At 38.8% G+C, this 15,690-nt stretch overlaps 1 protein-coding gene across 1 annotated transcript; it reads right to left on the bottom strand.

The window, feature by feature from the left end:
* Window positions 1-9,805: 9,805 nt before the first annotated feature.
* Window positions 9,806-14,513, bottom strand: LOC135886728 (olfactory receptor 10A4-like). Its single transcript, XM_065414508.1, has 2 exons — window positions 14,485-14,513; window positions 9,806-10,724 (listed from the first exon to the last, which is right to left on the bottom strand). The coding sequence occupies exons 1-2, from the start codon at window positions 14,511-14,513 to the stop codon at window positions 9,806-9,808; spliced, it is 948 nt and encodes a 315-aa protein (XP_065270580.1).
* Between the last annotated feature and the right edge of the window lie 1,177 nt (window positions 14,514-15,690).

Raw genomic sequence — 15,690 nt, 5'->3', positions numbered from 1 at the left:
CAAAAGCTTTGCTAAAGTCATGATATATCACAACCACCACTTTCCCCATATCCACAGAGTCAGTTATCTCATCATAGAAGGCAATCAGGTTGGTCAGGCATGACTTGCCCTTGGTGAATCCATTATTGACTGTTCCTGATCACCTTCCTCTCCTCTAAGTGATTCAAAATGGATTCCTTGAGGACCTGCTCCATGATTTTGCCGGGGACTGAAGTGAGGCTGGCCCGTTTCTAGTTCCCCGGGTTCTCTTTCTTCCATTTTTTAAAAAAAGATGGGCACTATATTTGCCTTTTTCCAATCATCCAGGGCCTCCCCCGATCACCATGAATTTTCAAAGATAATGGCCAATGGCTTTGCAATCACATCAGACAACTCCCTTAGCACCCTTGATGAATTAGATCTGGACCCATGGACTTGAGCATGTTCAGCTTTTCTAAATACTCCTTAATCTGTTCTTTCACCACTGAGGGCTGCTCACCTCCTCCCCATACTGTGTTACCCAGTGCAGCAGTCTGGGAGCTGACCTTGTCTGTGAAGTCCAAGGCAAAAAAAGATTGAGTACTTCAGCTTTTTCCACAGCATCTGTCACTACGTTGCCTCCCCCATTCAGTAAAGGTCCCACACTTTCCTTGACCTTCTTCTTGTTGCTAACATATCTGTAGAAACCCTTCTTGTTACCCTTCACATCCCTTGCTAGATGCAACTCCAATTGTGCCTTGGCTTTCCTGATTACACCCCTGCATGCTCTAGCAATATTTTTATACTCCTCCCTAGTCATCTGTCCAAATTTACACTTCTTTTAAGCTTCCTTTATGCGTTTAAGCTCACCGAAGATTTCACTGTTAAGCCAAGCTGGTCACCTGCCATATTTGCTATTCGTTCTGCACATAGGGATGGCTTTTAATGCAGTATTGCCTAGTTTTTTGCATCTGGATCTGATAGTTCTAAGCAATCCCCATCCAGCTATACAATAAGGAAGAAGGAAATGAATCAGTAACAGTAATAATAAATAAAAAGATAATATTCTTCCCAAGTTTAACAAAATATTATACCATCATTGTAATTTATCTATCCATCTATCTGCCCAGAGAGATATTATAGATGTATTATATTGAAAGTAGGGCTGTTGATTAATCACAGTTAACTCACACAATTAATTCAAAAAAGTAATCTCATTTTTAAAAAATAGTCGCGATTAATCACAGTTTTCATCGCACTGTTAAACAATAGAATACCAATTGAAATTTATTAAATATTTTTGGATGTTTTGTACAATTTCAAATGCATTGATTTCAATTGCAACACAGAATACAAAGTGTACACTGCTCACTTTATATTATTATTTTGATTATAAATATTTGCACTGTAAAAATGGAAAAAGAAATAGTATTTTTCAGTTCACTTCATACAAGTACTGTAGTAGAATCTCTATCATTAAAATGAAACTTACAAATGGTGACTTTTTTGTAAAATAATTGCACTGAAAAACAAACCAAAGTAAAACTTTGGAGCCTACAAGTCCACCCAGTCCTACTTCTTGTTCAGTCAATTGCTAAGACAAACACATTTCTTTACATATACAGGAGATAATGCTGCCTGCGTCTTATTTACAGTGTCACCCGAAAGTGAGAACAGGTGTTCGTATGGCACTTTTGTAGCCACCATTGCAAGGTATTTACGTGCCTGATATGCTAAACATTCGTATGTCCCTTCATGTTTTGACCATTGTTCCAGAGGAGATGCTGATGACGCTAATTAAAAAAATAATGATTGAATTAAATTTGTGACTGAACTCCTTGGGGGAGAATTGTATGTCTCCTGCTCTGTTGAACCCACATTCTGCCATATATTTCATGTTAGAGCAGTCTCAGATGATGACTCAGCACATGTTGTTTGTTTGAAGAACACTTCCACTGCAGATTTGACAAAACGCAAAAAAAGGTACAAATATGAGATTTCTAAAGATAGCTACAGCACTTGACCCAAGGTTTAAGAATCTGAAGCACCTTCCAAAATCTGGGAGGGACAAGGTGTAGAGCGTGCTTTCAGAAGTCTTAAAAGAACAACACTCTGATGGAGAAACTACAGGACCTGAACCACCAAAAAAGAAAATCAACCTTCTGCTGGTGGCATCTGACTCAGATGATGAAAATGAATAATGTTGGTCCACACTGCTTTGGATCGTTATTGAGCAGAACCTGTCATCAGCCTGGACGCATGGCCTCTGGAATGGTGGTTGAAGCATGAAGCGACACATGAATCTTTAGTGCATCTGTCATATAAATATCTTGCGATGCCAGCTACAACTGTGCCTTGAGAAGGCCTGTTCTCACTTTTAGGTGACATTGTAAATAAGAAGCTGGCAGCATTATCTCCTGCAAATGTAAACAAACTTGTTCTTCAGAACGATTGCCTGAACAAGAAGTAGGACTGAATGGACTTGTAGGCTCTAAAGTTTTACATTGTTTTATTTTTGAATGCAGTTATTTTTGGTACATAAATCAACATTTGTAAGTTCAACTTCCATGATAAAGAGATTGCACTACAGTACTTGAATGAGGTGAATTGAAAATTATTATTTCTTTTGCTTTTTACAGCACAAATATTTGTAATAAAATAAATATAAAGTGAGCACTGTACATTTTGTATTCTGTATTGTACTTGAAATCAGTATATTAGAAAATGTAGATTACATCCAAAACTATTTAAGTAAATGGTATTCTATTATTGTTTAACAGTATGATTAATCATGATAATTTTGTTTAAATTGCACGATCGATCACGATTATTTTTTTTAATCGCTTGACAGTCCTAATTGAAAGATAGATTAGTGATAAATTAATAAGTGGGTGAATCTACAGGCATACACAGAACAATATTCTACCTAACATAGCTAGATAAATAAAGAGAGAGAGAGACAGAGAGAGAGAGGACATGACATTGTATTACATTAGTAGAAGTTCTTATGCTTTGAGTAACATACTTGGAAAAGCAAAATGAAGTCCTTGGTTTATGTGTCACAAAGGTCGAAAAGATGGGCCTTGATTTTGATCCTGCCTGAGGAATTTGGAATTGAAATACCTATTAAAAGATCATCCCCCGTGTAGAATTATTCTTTTGCCTCTGTTGGCCAAATAGAAAGTCCTTTGATGTCAATAGGCTTTGGATCAAACCCTATTTGTTCATACGCTATCTTCATTCTTATTAAAAAATAATTTCCAATGGTACATATGCCACTTCATTCACAACGTATATTACAGTCAAATTGACACTATTACCTGGAGAGGATATTTATCCCTAAGTAATATTGTTTGTAATCATTACAATGGAAAAATAATAATAAAAAGAAAAGAGTAAATCAAATTATAGATAAAAAAAATTATGCCCATTCAATTAATCACTTGGCAAATTAATAATTATTTTCTTTTTGTCAAAGTCACTTAAATAAACTTTAGTTTTCTTTGAAAATAGTCAACCTTACCCTTCTCTCTTATTTATGCCAATTTTAGACTGTTGTGACTTCACTCACTCCCCTGGAATTATCCCTGATTTCTACCAGTGTGAAGGAGAGGAGAAAGAGCCCCATTACCTGAAGTGGAGTTCCTCATGATTTACACCAGGGTGAGTGAGAATGGAATTACCTCTCTAGCACTTTTATAAAAAAGGTTTTCAAATGATCCAGTATTTATAGAGACAATACCGAAAAGACTGACCATGTGAGTCCACACTCCTGATTTTTCTCAGTCTCACTGAAATCTGAATCCAACCTAGTGACTTCAGATAACATTTGATCAGTTTACATGTAAAATATGGGGTTTTTTTGTAGTTGTTTTTGCCCCCTCAGTGTGAGCCTTTCAAATTCATCCTGGGACCTGAAGACCAGATACCCAGGACACTCTGTCTGCTGTTCCCACTTCAGAGAATGACTTCACCTAAATCTCCATCAATTTAGAATCAGTGTCTGCCCTTAGTTGTGCTCACATCAATCCTCAAAACTCCATTGACTTCTACTGAGTTACTGTGTATTGATACCACACAGCAACTGATACCAGAATCTGGCCTTGGTGAGTTACTTTGGACCAGGTACTTAAATATATTTAGGTGCCTAGTGGGATTTTCAAAACCATCTAGGTGCCTAACATATGTTGAAATTAATGATTTTTAGGCACTGAGATCATTGTGAAAGTTTCAATAAATGCCTTTACAGGTGTCTAAATCCTTTAAACGTCAAATTCTATAGCCTTTTTCTACTGACTGAACAGCACATGGCTGTATTCTGAATTCTGTCTCTGGTTCCTCATCATTACTCAGACTGAATAGAAACCTACTCCATTATTACTCTCCTTGAAATCATGGGGGACTACTTGCAATTTCTAATGTACTTGAATAAGACGGTCTGAATCATGCTCTCTGTGGGTTTCTGTGCAGTATGTCTTATATGTCTAAGCGATTTTCCGTATCATTAAGAGAAATATATAGAAGAAGGGCCCAAGACACCTCTCATGTACAGTGGTGTTAATGAGGAATAAATCCACTTAAACCCAAGGAGTTACTAGTATAGGTCAGAGGAGAGTTGTGACCAAGAAGCATAAGAGAATAAGTGTAAGAGAAATATCAATTCTCATATTGGTCATCTGAGCTCAGTAAGTTCTTCACTTACCTCCAAGAGAAGCTGACTCCAAAGGATTCATGGATGGATTCTACATGAGTATATGAACTTCCTTTAATGACCAGTGGGACTTGGCTCCTAGCCACCTTTGGGGTTAATTAGTGGAAATGACACACAAACTCATTAAAACGATGTTTACCTTTTGGGATCCCAAGAGTCCATGAAGTGAATCATGTTCCTAAGGATTCTGGGGCTAGATCATCAGTTTTTATCCGTTTTTTCCTAATAGCTAATCTAAATCTCCTTTGCTGTAGATTAAGCCCTTTACTTCTCCTATCTTCAGGTGACATGGATAACAATTGATTTTTTTTTCATTACAACCCTTAATATATTTGATTACTGTTACACGACTCCATCAGTCTTCTTTAATCATGACTAAACATGACCAATTTTTTTTCCTCTCTCCTCCTAGGTCATAAAACATAAGAACATAAGAATCATCATATTGGGCCCGAACAAAGGTCCATGTAGTCCAGTTTCCTGTCTTTCAACAGTGGTCAATGCCAGAGGGAACGAGCAGAACAGGTAATCCTCAAGTGATCCATCCCCTGTTGCCCATTCCCAGCTTCTGGCAAACAGAGCCTAGGGACACCATTCCTGCCCATGAAATTATCTAGTCCTTTTTTTCAACCCTGTTATAGTCTTGGCCTTCACAACATCCTCTGGCAAGGAGGTCAGGTTTTCTAAACCTTTGTTCATTTTTGTTGCTTTCCTCTGGAGTATCTCCAATTTGTCCACATATTTCTTAAAATGCAGCACCCCAGAAAATGTTTTATATCTTACCAAAACTTTACCTTATTACCTTTACAATAATAGCATTACCTTGTAAATTTATTTTTAAAAATGTTTTGAAAGAAAGTTGATGAACAAAATCTGTCTGTGTTTTCTTTTATTTTTAATTCCATTTTGAATAATTCATTTTTCATTCACCTCTCTTTATTTCACAGTATTATCAGGATCTATTGGAGTGAGAGTGAAGAAGATTGGTTTGGTGATGAAATAAGTGGATTTTAGAAAATAGGCCTATGTTTCAAAAAATAACTAACTTTTGGAGGCCCGAAAGTTTGAATGTCCCACTTGAGGTGCCATTGAATGTCCCTGATTTTCAGTACCCCCGCCCCCTCCGGCCCCACATACCCTTTGAAAAACAAGCCTCTTTAAAATTCTAGTATTTGGGCACCCAAAATTTGTTGCAGCAAAAATTGCTCATTGCTCATCAAATTACTCACTGCTCATGAAATAACCTCCAAGATATCTAACCCAATATTTTTGCAATGTTCTTTATCTTTCTTACTTACTTTCTCTCTCACATGTTAAATAAAGAAACAGAGAATCTGTCTTTTTTTTTCTTGTTCATTCTGGTTTGTTTGAATACGTGCTAGCTTCAGTCCTACTGCCGTATTGAATAGTTTTCAGCCCTGAAGGAAAAGGACTACTTCAGTTACATAATGTCAGAGTCATAGAGTATAAGGCTAGAAGGGACAACCAGATCATCTAGTCTGATGTGCTAGCACTGCTAGTGGTGGTACTGGTGCTAGTCCTCCAACACCACCCAGAAACCACACTGTAAACCCAACAACTCAAATTAGACCAATATATTACAGCCACCAAGAGGTTAGACTATTATGTGCCACAGGCAAAGAATAGGAGTCCCAAGATGTACCGATGCCTGAGGCCTTGTCAATGGCCAGCAATTAATGTATTCCCTCTGCCTTTCAGGCACAAACTCTTTAATGAGTCAGTGAACAAAGAAACTGTTCTACATTCTGTTGGATTGTTGATGGGGTTCAGAAAAGCATTGAGCTTTCTTACCAATGGAAGCTCCAATTTACAAAGCTACTGTAAGAGCTTGGAAGCCCAGTTCCCCATTATTGCCTAATATTCCTTGTACCACACCAAATGAATGTAAGATCAATTTTCCCATGTTGTTTTCTATCATTGTTGGGTGGAAGTTAGCATCTAAATTTGCTCCACGTAGGTCTAAGTTCCATTGATATCCATAGGGCAGACCCCCAGATGATGTAAATCAGCAATAGCTGCATTGATACCCATGGCCCAGACCCCAGTTTGTGTAAATAAGCTACAGCTCCATTGATATCCATAGGGCAGACCCCAGATGGTGTCTCAATGGAAGCCATTGTGTCTAGAGACCCATCTGGTTGCCAACGAGTTCTGAGTCCCAAAAATATAAAATGCTAATTTTTCACTAAGTGAAGTTCCAGTCCTCATTGACTTTCCAAGACCATATAGTGAATCAGCACCTTACCTGGGGTTTGGTTTCAGATGTTACTGCATGGGGTTGTGGGCACTCAATCATGCAGCAGGTTCAGCCTTTTACATTATTCAGAATTCCTGACAATAGATTCTTATATTTTTCTAAATGACTGTGTGCCTGATTTTCCTTTTCTGTCTGTCTGTCCAATTGAGAGAGACAAAGGTGGGTGAGGTAATATCTTTTATTGGACCAGCTTCTCTTGATGGAAGGGACATGCTCTTTAACTTCACAGGTTTCAGAGTAGCAGCCGTGTTAGTCTGTATCCACAAAAAGAACAGGAGTACTTGTGGCACCTTAGAGACTAACAAATTGTTAGTCTCTAAAGTGCCACAAGTACTTCTGTTCTTTTAACTTCACAGAGCTTGGTGAGTTTCAATATGTGGTGCAAGAAGAAATTATGGGGATACTCACTTTTACTGAACTATTTCATAAGAGAGAATAAGGGTCATTAGCAAGCAGGGCTCTCTGCATTACTTATAATTGATGGAATTTATTGAAGAAAGTCTCCCGGACAGTTTCTGGACAGGCAACAAATCTATCTATCTATCTATCTATCTATCTATCTATCTATCTATCTATCTATCTATCTATCTATCTATCTTCATCCACAAACCCCTATAAGTAGGTGCACCAGTACAAAACTAGATATGTAATATATTTACAAATAAATACTAGATAAATAAATATCATTCCCATTTTAATGTAAGGTGAGTTGTATTGATTAAAATTACATTTACATATTTAATCTCCATTGGAAGAGTTCCAGTCACTCAGATTCTTTTCAGGCCAGCCGGAAAAAGAAGAGCTGGGTGATATACACTGATATACAAGGGAAGTGGGAATTACTTTCCTATGTCTGGTTGTGCAGTTGTCATGATGATACCAGTTGAAATCCTGAGTTATGAAATATAAGGACATTGGCATGCTTTTCATAATGATACAAATGCAGGGTTAGGTCTAAGTACACTACACTGTTTGACACTTCATGCCAACTGCATGACATTCAGTTTACTTAAATCACTTCACATACTTTTGTGAAAGAAAGAAAATCTAAACAGCAGTAAAATAATAGGAAGGAGAAATGATCTGATGTTTAATATTAATTCATGAATATTACGTCATGTTTTATATTACTATGGTGCCCGGAGACCAGGTTCTTTGTGCTACGTGCTGTACAAACCATTCCCCACACAGATTACAATCTCAGAAGATAAGTGACATACAATAAGTACAGGGAGAGGGATGCAATCCTATTTATAGAACTTTTATATAACCATGTATATGTGCAATTAAAAAATATTCTGAAATAAAGTCCTAACAGCCTCTCAAGCTGGCTATCATGAATTACCGGGGTTTCCAATGGCTCAGCAGAAAAGCTATTTCTTGAGAAAGGGGTTCAAATGCTCTTAAATGCTACATTTTTCCAGTTGTATTTTAAATGCTGAGGAGTGGGGAGTTGGAGTAGTCACTTGCTGTGGGGGTTGCATATAGGGATTCAAAAAGTTGGAAATGCTATTATAAGGCTGCGATAAAGATATCATAAGGTCCAGGTAGGAGGAAGAAGAAGAAGAAGAAGAATCAGCTTATCTGAGTTTAAAATCTGTGTTTCTGATAGTGGTAGTGAATGTGGTAGTGAATTTCCCTTTCTAATAGTTTTACTTGAAAAATTAAGGAAATTTAGGATAAATTTCCTTCATTTTAATTACTCCCCATATGAGCTATGACTTTTTTCTCACTCATACCCATCTGAAAAAAACATTGCTTTACTAAAGTTAATGGAGTGACAGCGGTATAAAGTAGTATCAGGACTAGAATCTTTATGCTGACTTTAATCATCACTAATTTGTTCGGGATCCAAGAGTGACAGTCCCAAATCACCTCATGCCCCTTGAATCCTATGGCAGTTCTGAATGGTCAAGACCTCAGAAGAAACAAGCACTACATTGATTTGGTGTCACTAATAGGGATTTTTCTTCCTTGGCTTATTCCAAAGCCCAAAGAAGTCAATTAAATGACCCCCTTGAGCTTTGGGTCAGACCTCTTCTATGACTGGAATAACTGCCTATAGAAGCAGCTGTCCATTCTATCAGATATTTGTTTCTGTTAAATATCCCCATGAGGTACCTTAGCAGCATTTCCAAATATTTTAATTTGTTGATTATTATCTGAAATTTTATATCTTCATTTATTTATTCCAAAAAAAAGAACATTCTAGTGAAGAAACAAGAAGAAGAGAGTCAAAACAAAAATGAACAGAACAAAATTATACTCTCAGTATTTTACTGAACATAAACCAGGTACAGTCTGCAGGATTCATTAAAATACATCAGAGTTACAGGTAAAAATAACCTTAATCATCATGAGACAAACCCAACTCAAAATCAATGCAAGTGAACACACAGATTTATAGTACTTAGAATAATGATTAAACAGATAAGTCTTCTCAGACTTAATTACAGCAGACCTAGTACTCCACTCTGGTAAAATTTGCTGGTGAAGAGAAGCTCTTAAGAGAAGAGTCTAAGCAAACAAAATAAGCACACATAAAAAGGAATAGAACAAAATAATATTCTTGGCATTTTAATGAACTTAAATCACGTACAGTTTGCAGGATACATTCAAGCCCATCAGAATTTCAGGTAATAATCACCCCTCCTGAATCAAAAGCTGATTCTCTTCTGCCCTACACTAGTTTCAGAAAAGATGAATTTATTTTGGGAGGTGCCAGTTCTGATTTTTACCAGTATGACAGAGAAGGGATTCGGCCCATTGACTCCACGGCAGTTACTGCTGATTTACACTTGGGTAAATAAGAGGAGAACCAGCCCCATGAACAGAATGGAGTTCTAGGCCTGAAGAAATTATATTTTCTCTGAAAAGAGTTTCCTGCCCAATGTTCTCCTCAAGGCGCTTTTCACCTCTTTGTTCCTCAGGCTGTAGATGATGGGGTTTAACATGGGGGTGATCACCGTGTAGGAGAGAGAGATGAGCTTCTTGGTGTCTGGGGAGTAGCTGGATTTGGGTCGGAAGTATGTCGAGCTGGCCGTGCCATAGAAGAGAGTCACTACCACAAGGTGAGAGGAGCAGGTGGAAAAGGCTTTGTGTCTGCCCTCTTCTGAGGGCATCCTCATGATGGTGGTGATGAGCCGCACATAGGAGACCAGGATCAGCAGGAATGGGAACATGATGAAAAGCACAGTCGCTGTGAGGGCCTCGATTTCGAAGAGAGAGGTGTCGGCACAGGAGAGCTCCAGCACAGGGGGGCTGTCACAGAAGAAGTGGTTGACTTGATTTGGCCCACAGAATGGCAGACTGAATATCCATGTTGTCTGCACAGTGGCCACCGGAAATCCAGAGAACCATGAGAGTCCAGCCAACTGGAAACAAGCCCTTCGAGTCATAATGTCCGGGTAGTGCAGCGGGTTGCATATGGCCACATAGCGGTCGTAGGCCATGGCGGCCAAAAGGCAGCACTCAGCTGCCCCAAAGAAGAAGAAGAAATACATCTGAGCTGCACATCCGGCAAAGGAGATGGCTTTATTTTCCACCAAGAGATTGACCAGCATCTTTGGGACAATGACCAAATTGAAGCAGATCTCTAATGAGGCCAAGTTCCGGAGGAAGAAGTACATGGGGCTATTGAGAGCGGGGTCAAATGATGTGACTAGGATAATGAGCACATTTCCTGTCAGGGTTATGGTATAAATACCAAGGAAGATGAGGAACAGCGGAACCTGCAGGTTCGGATGATTGGAAAACCCCACAAGGATGAATTCTGTGACAGTAGTGTGATTCATTATTCTCATGATGTTTCTTCAATGTGTTTCACCTGGAAGAAAATTTTATAAAGAGGTCTTGGAGAAGAGTTTGTATGATCATTTTTGTCCATCATCTACCTAATTATGTGGGGATATAATTGCTAATTGACTGTAGATAGATAGATAGATAGATAGATAGATAGATAGATAGATAGATAGATAGATAGATATCGATAGTAATATATCAAAATCTCCTTTTCTCTGATTATCTTATTTCTCTATCTAGAACAAAGACAGAGAGACATGTATCTGAATAGATCTATCTATTCAACATCATCTATATATATCACTATTTGTTTCTCTGTTGCTCAGGAGTTAAGTACTAATCTATATTCATCTCTCTCTCTCTCTTCCCAAACACAAGATCTGAAACTCTGTAGATGGCCACTTAACATTATTCACATTTTTACTCTATTAAGTAAAGATTAATACTTTTGTGAATCATATCTTATGCTATTTCACAAGCTCTAATCTGTAAGGGTTGGCTGTCTGGGAGAATCCATAATTTTCTTTATCTCCTCATAGCATATCCTCTTTCATGTTGCCTATTGTGGGTGTCAGCTGTATAGTGCTCCTTTTATTGATATTTTGGGTATGAAGTATAGAACATAACATAACATAAGAAAGGCCGTACTGGGTCAGACCAAAGGTCCATCTAGCCCAGTATCTGTCTACCGACAGTGGCCAATGCCAGGTGCCCCAGAGGGAGTGAACCTAACAGGCAATTATCAAGTGATCTCTCTCCTGCCATCCATCTCCATCCTCTGACGAACAGAGGCTAGGGACACCATTCTTACCCATCCTGGCTAATAGCCATTTATGGACTTAGCCACCATGAATTTATCCAGTCCTCTTTTAAACATTGTTATAGTCCTAGCCTTCACAACCTCCTCAGGTAAGGAGTTCCACAAGTTGACTGTGCGCTGCGTGAAGAAGAACTTCCTTTTATTTGTTTTAAACCTGCTAGGGAAGAACAATCATTGGATCTTCTGTGGCAGATGCAATGTGATGGGAATGTTCAGCAAAATTATCCAATTTGGAGAAGAGTGGTGTGGAGTGAAATCAGAAGCCTCTCTTATGCATAAGAACATTTTGAGGACATTTTACCAATCATTTAATGATGTTTGTCACAGGGTATGTCTATACTGCAGTGTAACCCCAGGTTTCAAAATCAGGTTCAAGCCCCCCTCCCCTTACATCTACACCCAAATTGCTCTAACCCAGGTAGGGTGACCAGATGTCCCGATTTTATAGGGACAGTCCTGATTTTTGGGTCTTTTCTTATATAGGCTCCTATTACCCCCCACCCCTTGTCCCGATTTTTCACATTTGCTGTCTGGTCACCCTAAACCCAGGGCCCAGAGCTACTGACCAGGCAGTGATGGGGGCAGCTGGGCTTGGCAGGCTCCTCCATGGTGTTATTGTGCCGTGGTCAGCTGGGTTTCACAAACTACTGTCTTGATAAAATAGAAGTGAATGGCTGAACTCCCATTAAGTTCCAAGGGAATGGGGTCAGACACAAAACAGGACTGTACAAAGGACAGTTGGGATAATAAGTGACATCTTTCTGAAACTCACAGTACAGTGCCCATCTGTGCAGTGATTGGGAACTTTTTGTGAGAGATATCGGGCTAAATGCCTACTAGCCCATTTGCAAATATTGCCCTGCATTGTTTAATGCCCATGAAGAAGTATTGTAACTCGATTCTCTTACATGTTAGACTGAAGACCATGCACCACACACACACACACAGAGTAAATGTCATGGACATGGATTTATGTTACCTCAGAACGTTATCGATCTCCATCCACCCTACTGACATTTGAGCCAGTAGTTCCAGGTGTTTAGGACCTGGAGCTAATAGTTCTAAGCCATCCCATCCAGCTATAAAATAAGGAAGAGTGAAATGAATCAGTAACAGTAATAACAAAAATCGTAAAAAATCATGAGCTTAACAAAATATTACACCAGCTATCATGTCCTCTCTGTGTCTTTTTCTGTATTATCTATCTATCTATCTATCTATCTATCTATCTATCTATCTATCTATCTATCTATCCAGAGAGATATTGTAGATTCTTTTATATTGAAAGACAGATTAATTGAATAATTAATATACGGATGGCTCTACAGACTGATATACAGTAAACTGTTCTTCCTAGGATGGATAGATAGATAGATATGAAAAAGGTTTTCAAATGATCCAGTATTTATAGCTATTATGGAAATAGCTATTAAAAGATCATCCCCTGTGTAGAATTCTTCTTTTACCTCTGTTGCCTAATACAAAGTCCTTTGCTGTCATTAAGCTTTGGATGAAACTCTATTTCTACATACGCTATCTTCATTCTAACTTAAATCTAATTGCCAATGGCATATATGCCGTTTCGTTCACAATGTATTTTTCAGGCTAATAGATGTTATTACCTGAAGAATCGGTTGTCACTATATTTATGCCCAAGTAGCATTGTTTCTCATGGTAACCATATAACAATAATAATAAAAATAATTAAAATTAAATAAAATTATAGCTAAAAAGAAAAAATAACACTGCTCTACAGCCAAAATGCTTCTGAAATAAATGTAGTCAAACTTTACTAATTCTGGGTCACTGAGAACGAAAATGATGCTTAAAATTGTTGATTGGCTCTAGTTTTCAAGATATGCTATTGGGTCAGTATATACAACCCTTGACTTGGGAATGGCGGAGGATAAGTGAGTTATAAAGGGAAGGGATCTCAATTTAAACCAGAAATGACTAAAATACATCTTTGACTGGATCTATGAATAAATCTATGACTGGGTTTGGACAGTACTTGCTTTTTAGGCAAAACAATGAATGATGCAATCTGAAGCTGGTATTGCGTCATACATGATATGAATTGCATCATGTTATTCCTAGAAGTCATGGATGATGCAATCATAACGAAGCTTACATCACTCTGCTGAACAAATTGCCCTATATCAGCTCTAGAAATCATACAGTGTCGTGCTCTCTTATTTGTCAGTGTTTGATTTTGCAAAGGGACACATTTCTGTTTAGCCAAAGTGAGCAGAGATGCCTCGTACTTGTGTGAACAGTGCAGATAACTTCTGCTATGTTTGTGGTGAAGTGACTTTTGCATCACAAAAGCGCAGTATAACCACTATGGTTAAGAAAGCCTATCACCTTTATTTTGGCTGCAAAATTGGAGATCAGGACAAGAGGTGGGCCCCACACATATGCTGCAACACTTGTGCAACAAAACTTGGCCAGTGGTTGAACAGGAAAAGGAAATCTATGCCTTTCGCAGTGCCAATGATTTAGAGAGAGCCAACAGATCATACCAGCAATTGTTACTTCTGCATGGTGCCTCCAGTTGGGAAAGGTGTGTCAAAGAAGAAAAAGTGGACTGTGCATTATCCAAACATTCCATCAGCTATACGCCCAGTACCCCACGGAGAAGGACTGCCGGCTCCTGATGCACCAGAATCACTCTCACTTGAGTCAGACGAGGAAGAGGAAGAGGATGAAACTTCTGGTCCTGAACCATCAATGTCACAGGACCCACATTTTCTCCCGTCCTCCTCCTCTGAACCACACCTCATAACACAAGGTGAACTGAATGACCTTGTCAGGGATTTGGAACTACCCAAGAGTAAGGCAGAGCTGTTGGGCTCCAGACTACAGCAGTGGAATCTCCTGGCAGGTGATGTTAGGGTTTCCATGTTCCGTGACCGTCAAAAGGATCTTGTCCCATTCTTCTTCATGGAAGGTGATCTTGTAGCCTGCAACAACATCGATGGTGTGATGGCAGCCCTCAACATCGTTCACGATCCAGATGAGTGGAGACTGTTCATTGATTCATCGAAGACGAGTCTTAAAGCTGTTTTACTGCATAATGGCAATGTTTTGCCATCAATTCCAGTTGGTCATGCAGTCCATATGAAGGAAACCTATGACAACAGGAAACAACTTTTGAGGTGCATAAACTATGACCAACATCAGTGGCAGCTTTGTGGCGATTTGAAGGTTGTTGCTCTCTTGCTTGGTCTGCAGACTGGATACACAAAGTACTGCTGTTTTCTCTGCGAATGGGATAGTCGTGCAAGAGATTCCCACTACATCAAGAAAGATTGGCCACTCCGACAGTCATTGGAGCCTGGGAGGAAAAGTGTTCAGCATCCACCACTTGTTGAATCAAGGAAGATTTTGTTACCACCCTTACACATCAAGCTGGGTCTGATGAAGAACTTTGTCAAGGCCATTGACAAAACACAAGCAGCTTTCAAGTACCTCCGTGGAAAATTTCCAAGGTTAAGTGAAGCTAAGAGAAAGGAAGGTGTCTTTTTTGGTCCTCAGATTCGTGAACTTCTTCGAGATGATGCATTTGACCATGCACTGCGTGGCAAGGAAAAGACGGCATGGAAAGCCATCCGGTTAGTGGCAATAAATTTTCTCGGAAACAACAAGGCAGACAACTCCAGGTTGTTGGTGGAAAACCTCCTCAAGGCATACAAAAGCCTTGGTTGCAACATGTCACTAAAGATACATTTTTTACACTCTCATCTAGATTTTTTTCCACCGAACTGTGGAGCAGTGAGCGACGAGCATGGCGAGCGATTTCACCAGGACATTGCAACAATGGAGAAACGCTATCAGGGCAAATGGAGCCCATCAATGCTTGCAGACTATTGCTGGACAATGACAAGAGATGCTCCATTTAATGAATACAAGAGACAAGCCAAGAAGCGCCGAGTAGACACTGAATAGGACTAAACTATGTACATAATAGTTTTTTGCCTTTTGTTTCATAATACATTTTATTTATATAACCCTTTTGCTGATTTTTAAAGTGTTACATAAACAGGACAGGTGAAATATTATCATGTAAAGCAACCATAAACACATGAAAAGACCTAGGTTTACAATTTATGATTAAAACTC

Source organism: Emys orbicularis, chromosome 12 (genome assembly GCF_028017835.1).
Source record: "Emys orbicularis isolate rEmyOrb1 chromosome 12, rEmyOrb1.hap1, whole genome shotgun sequence".
NCBI lineage: Eukaryota > Metazoa > Chordata > Testudines > Emydidae > Emys > Emys orbicularis.
This window is presented reverse-complemented; position numbering and strand designations above follow the sequence as displayed.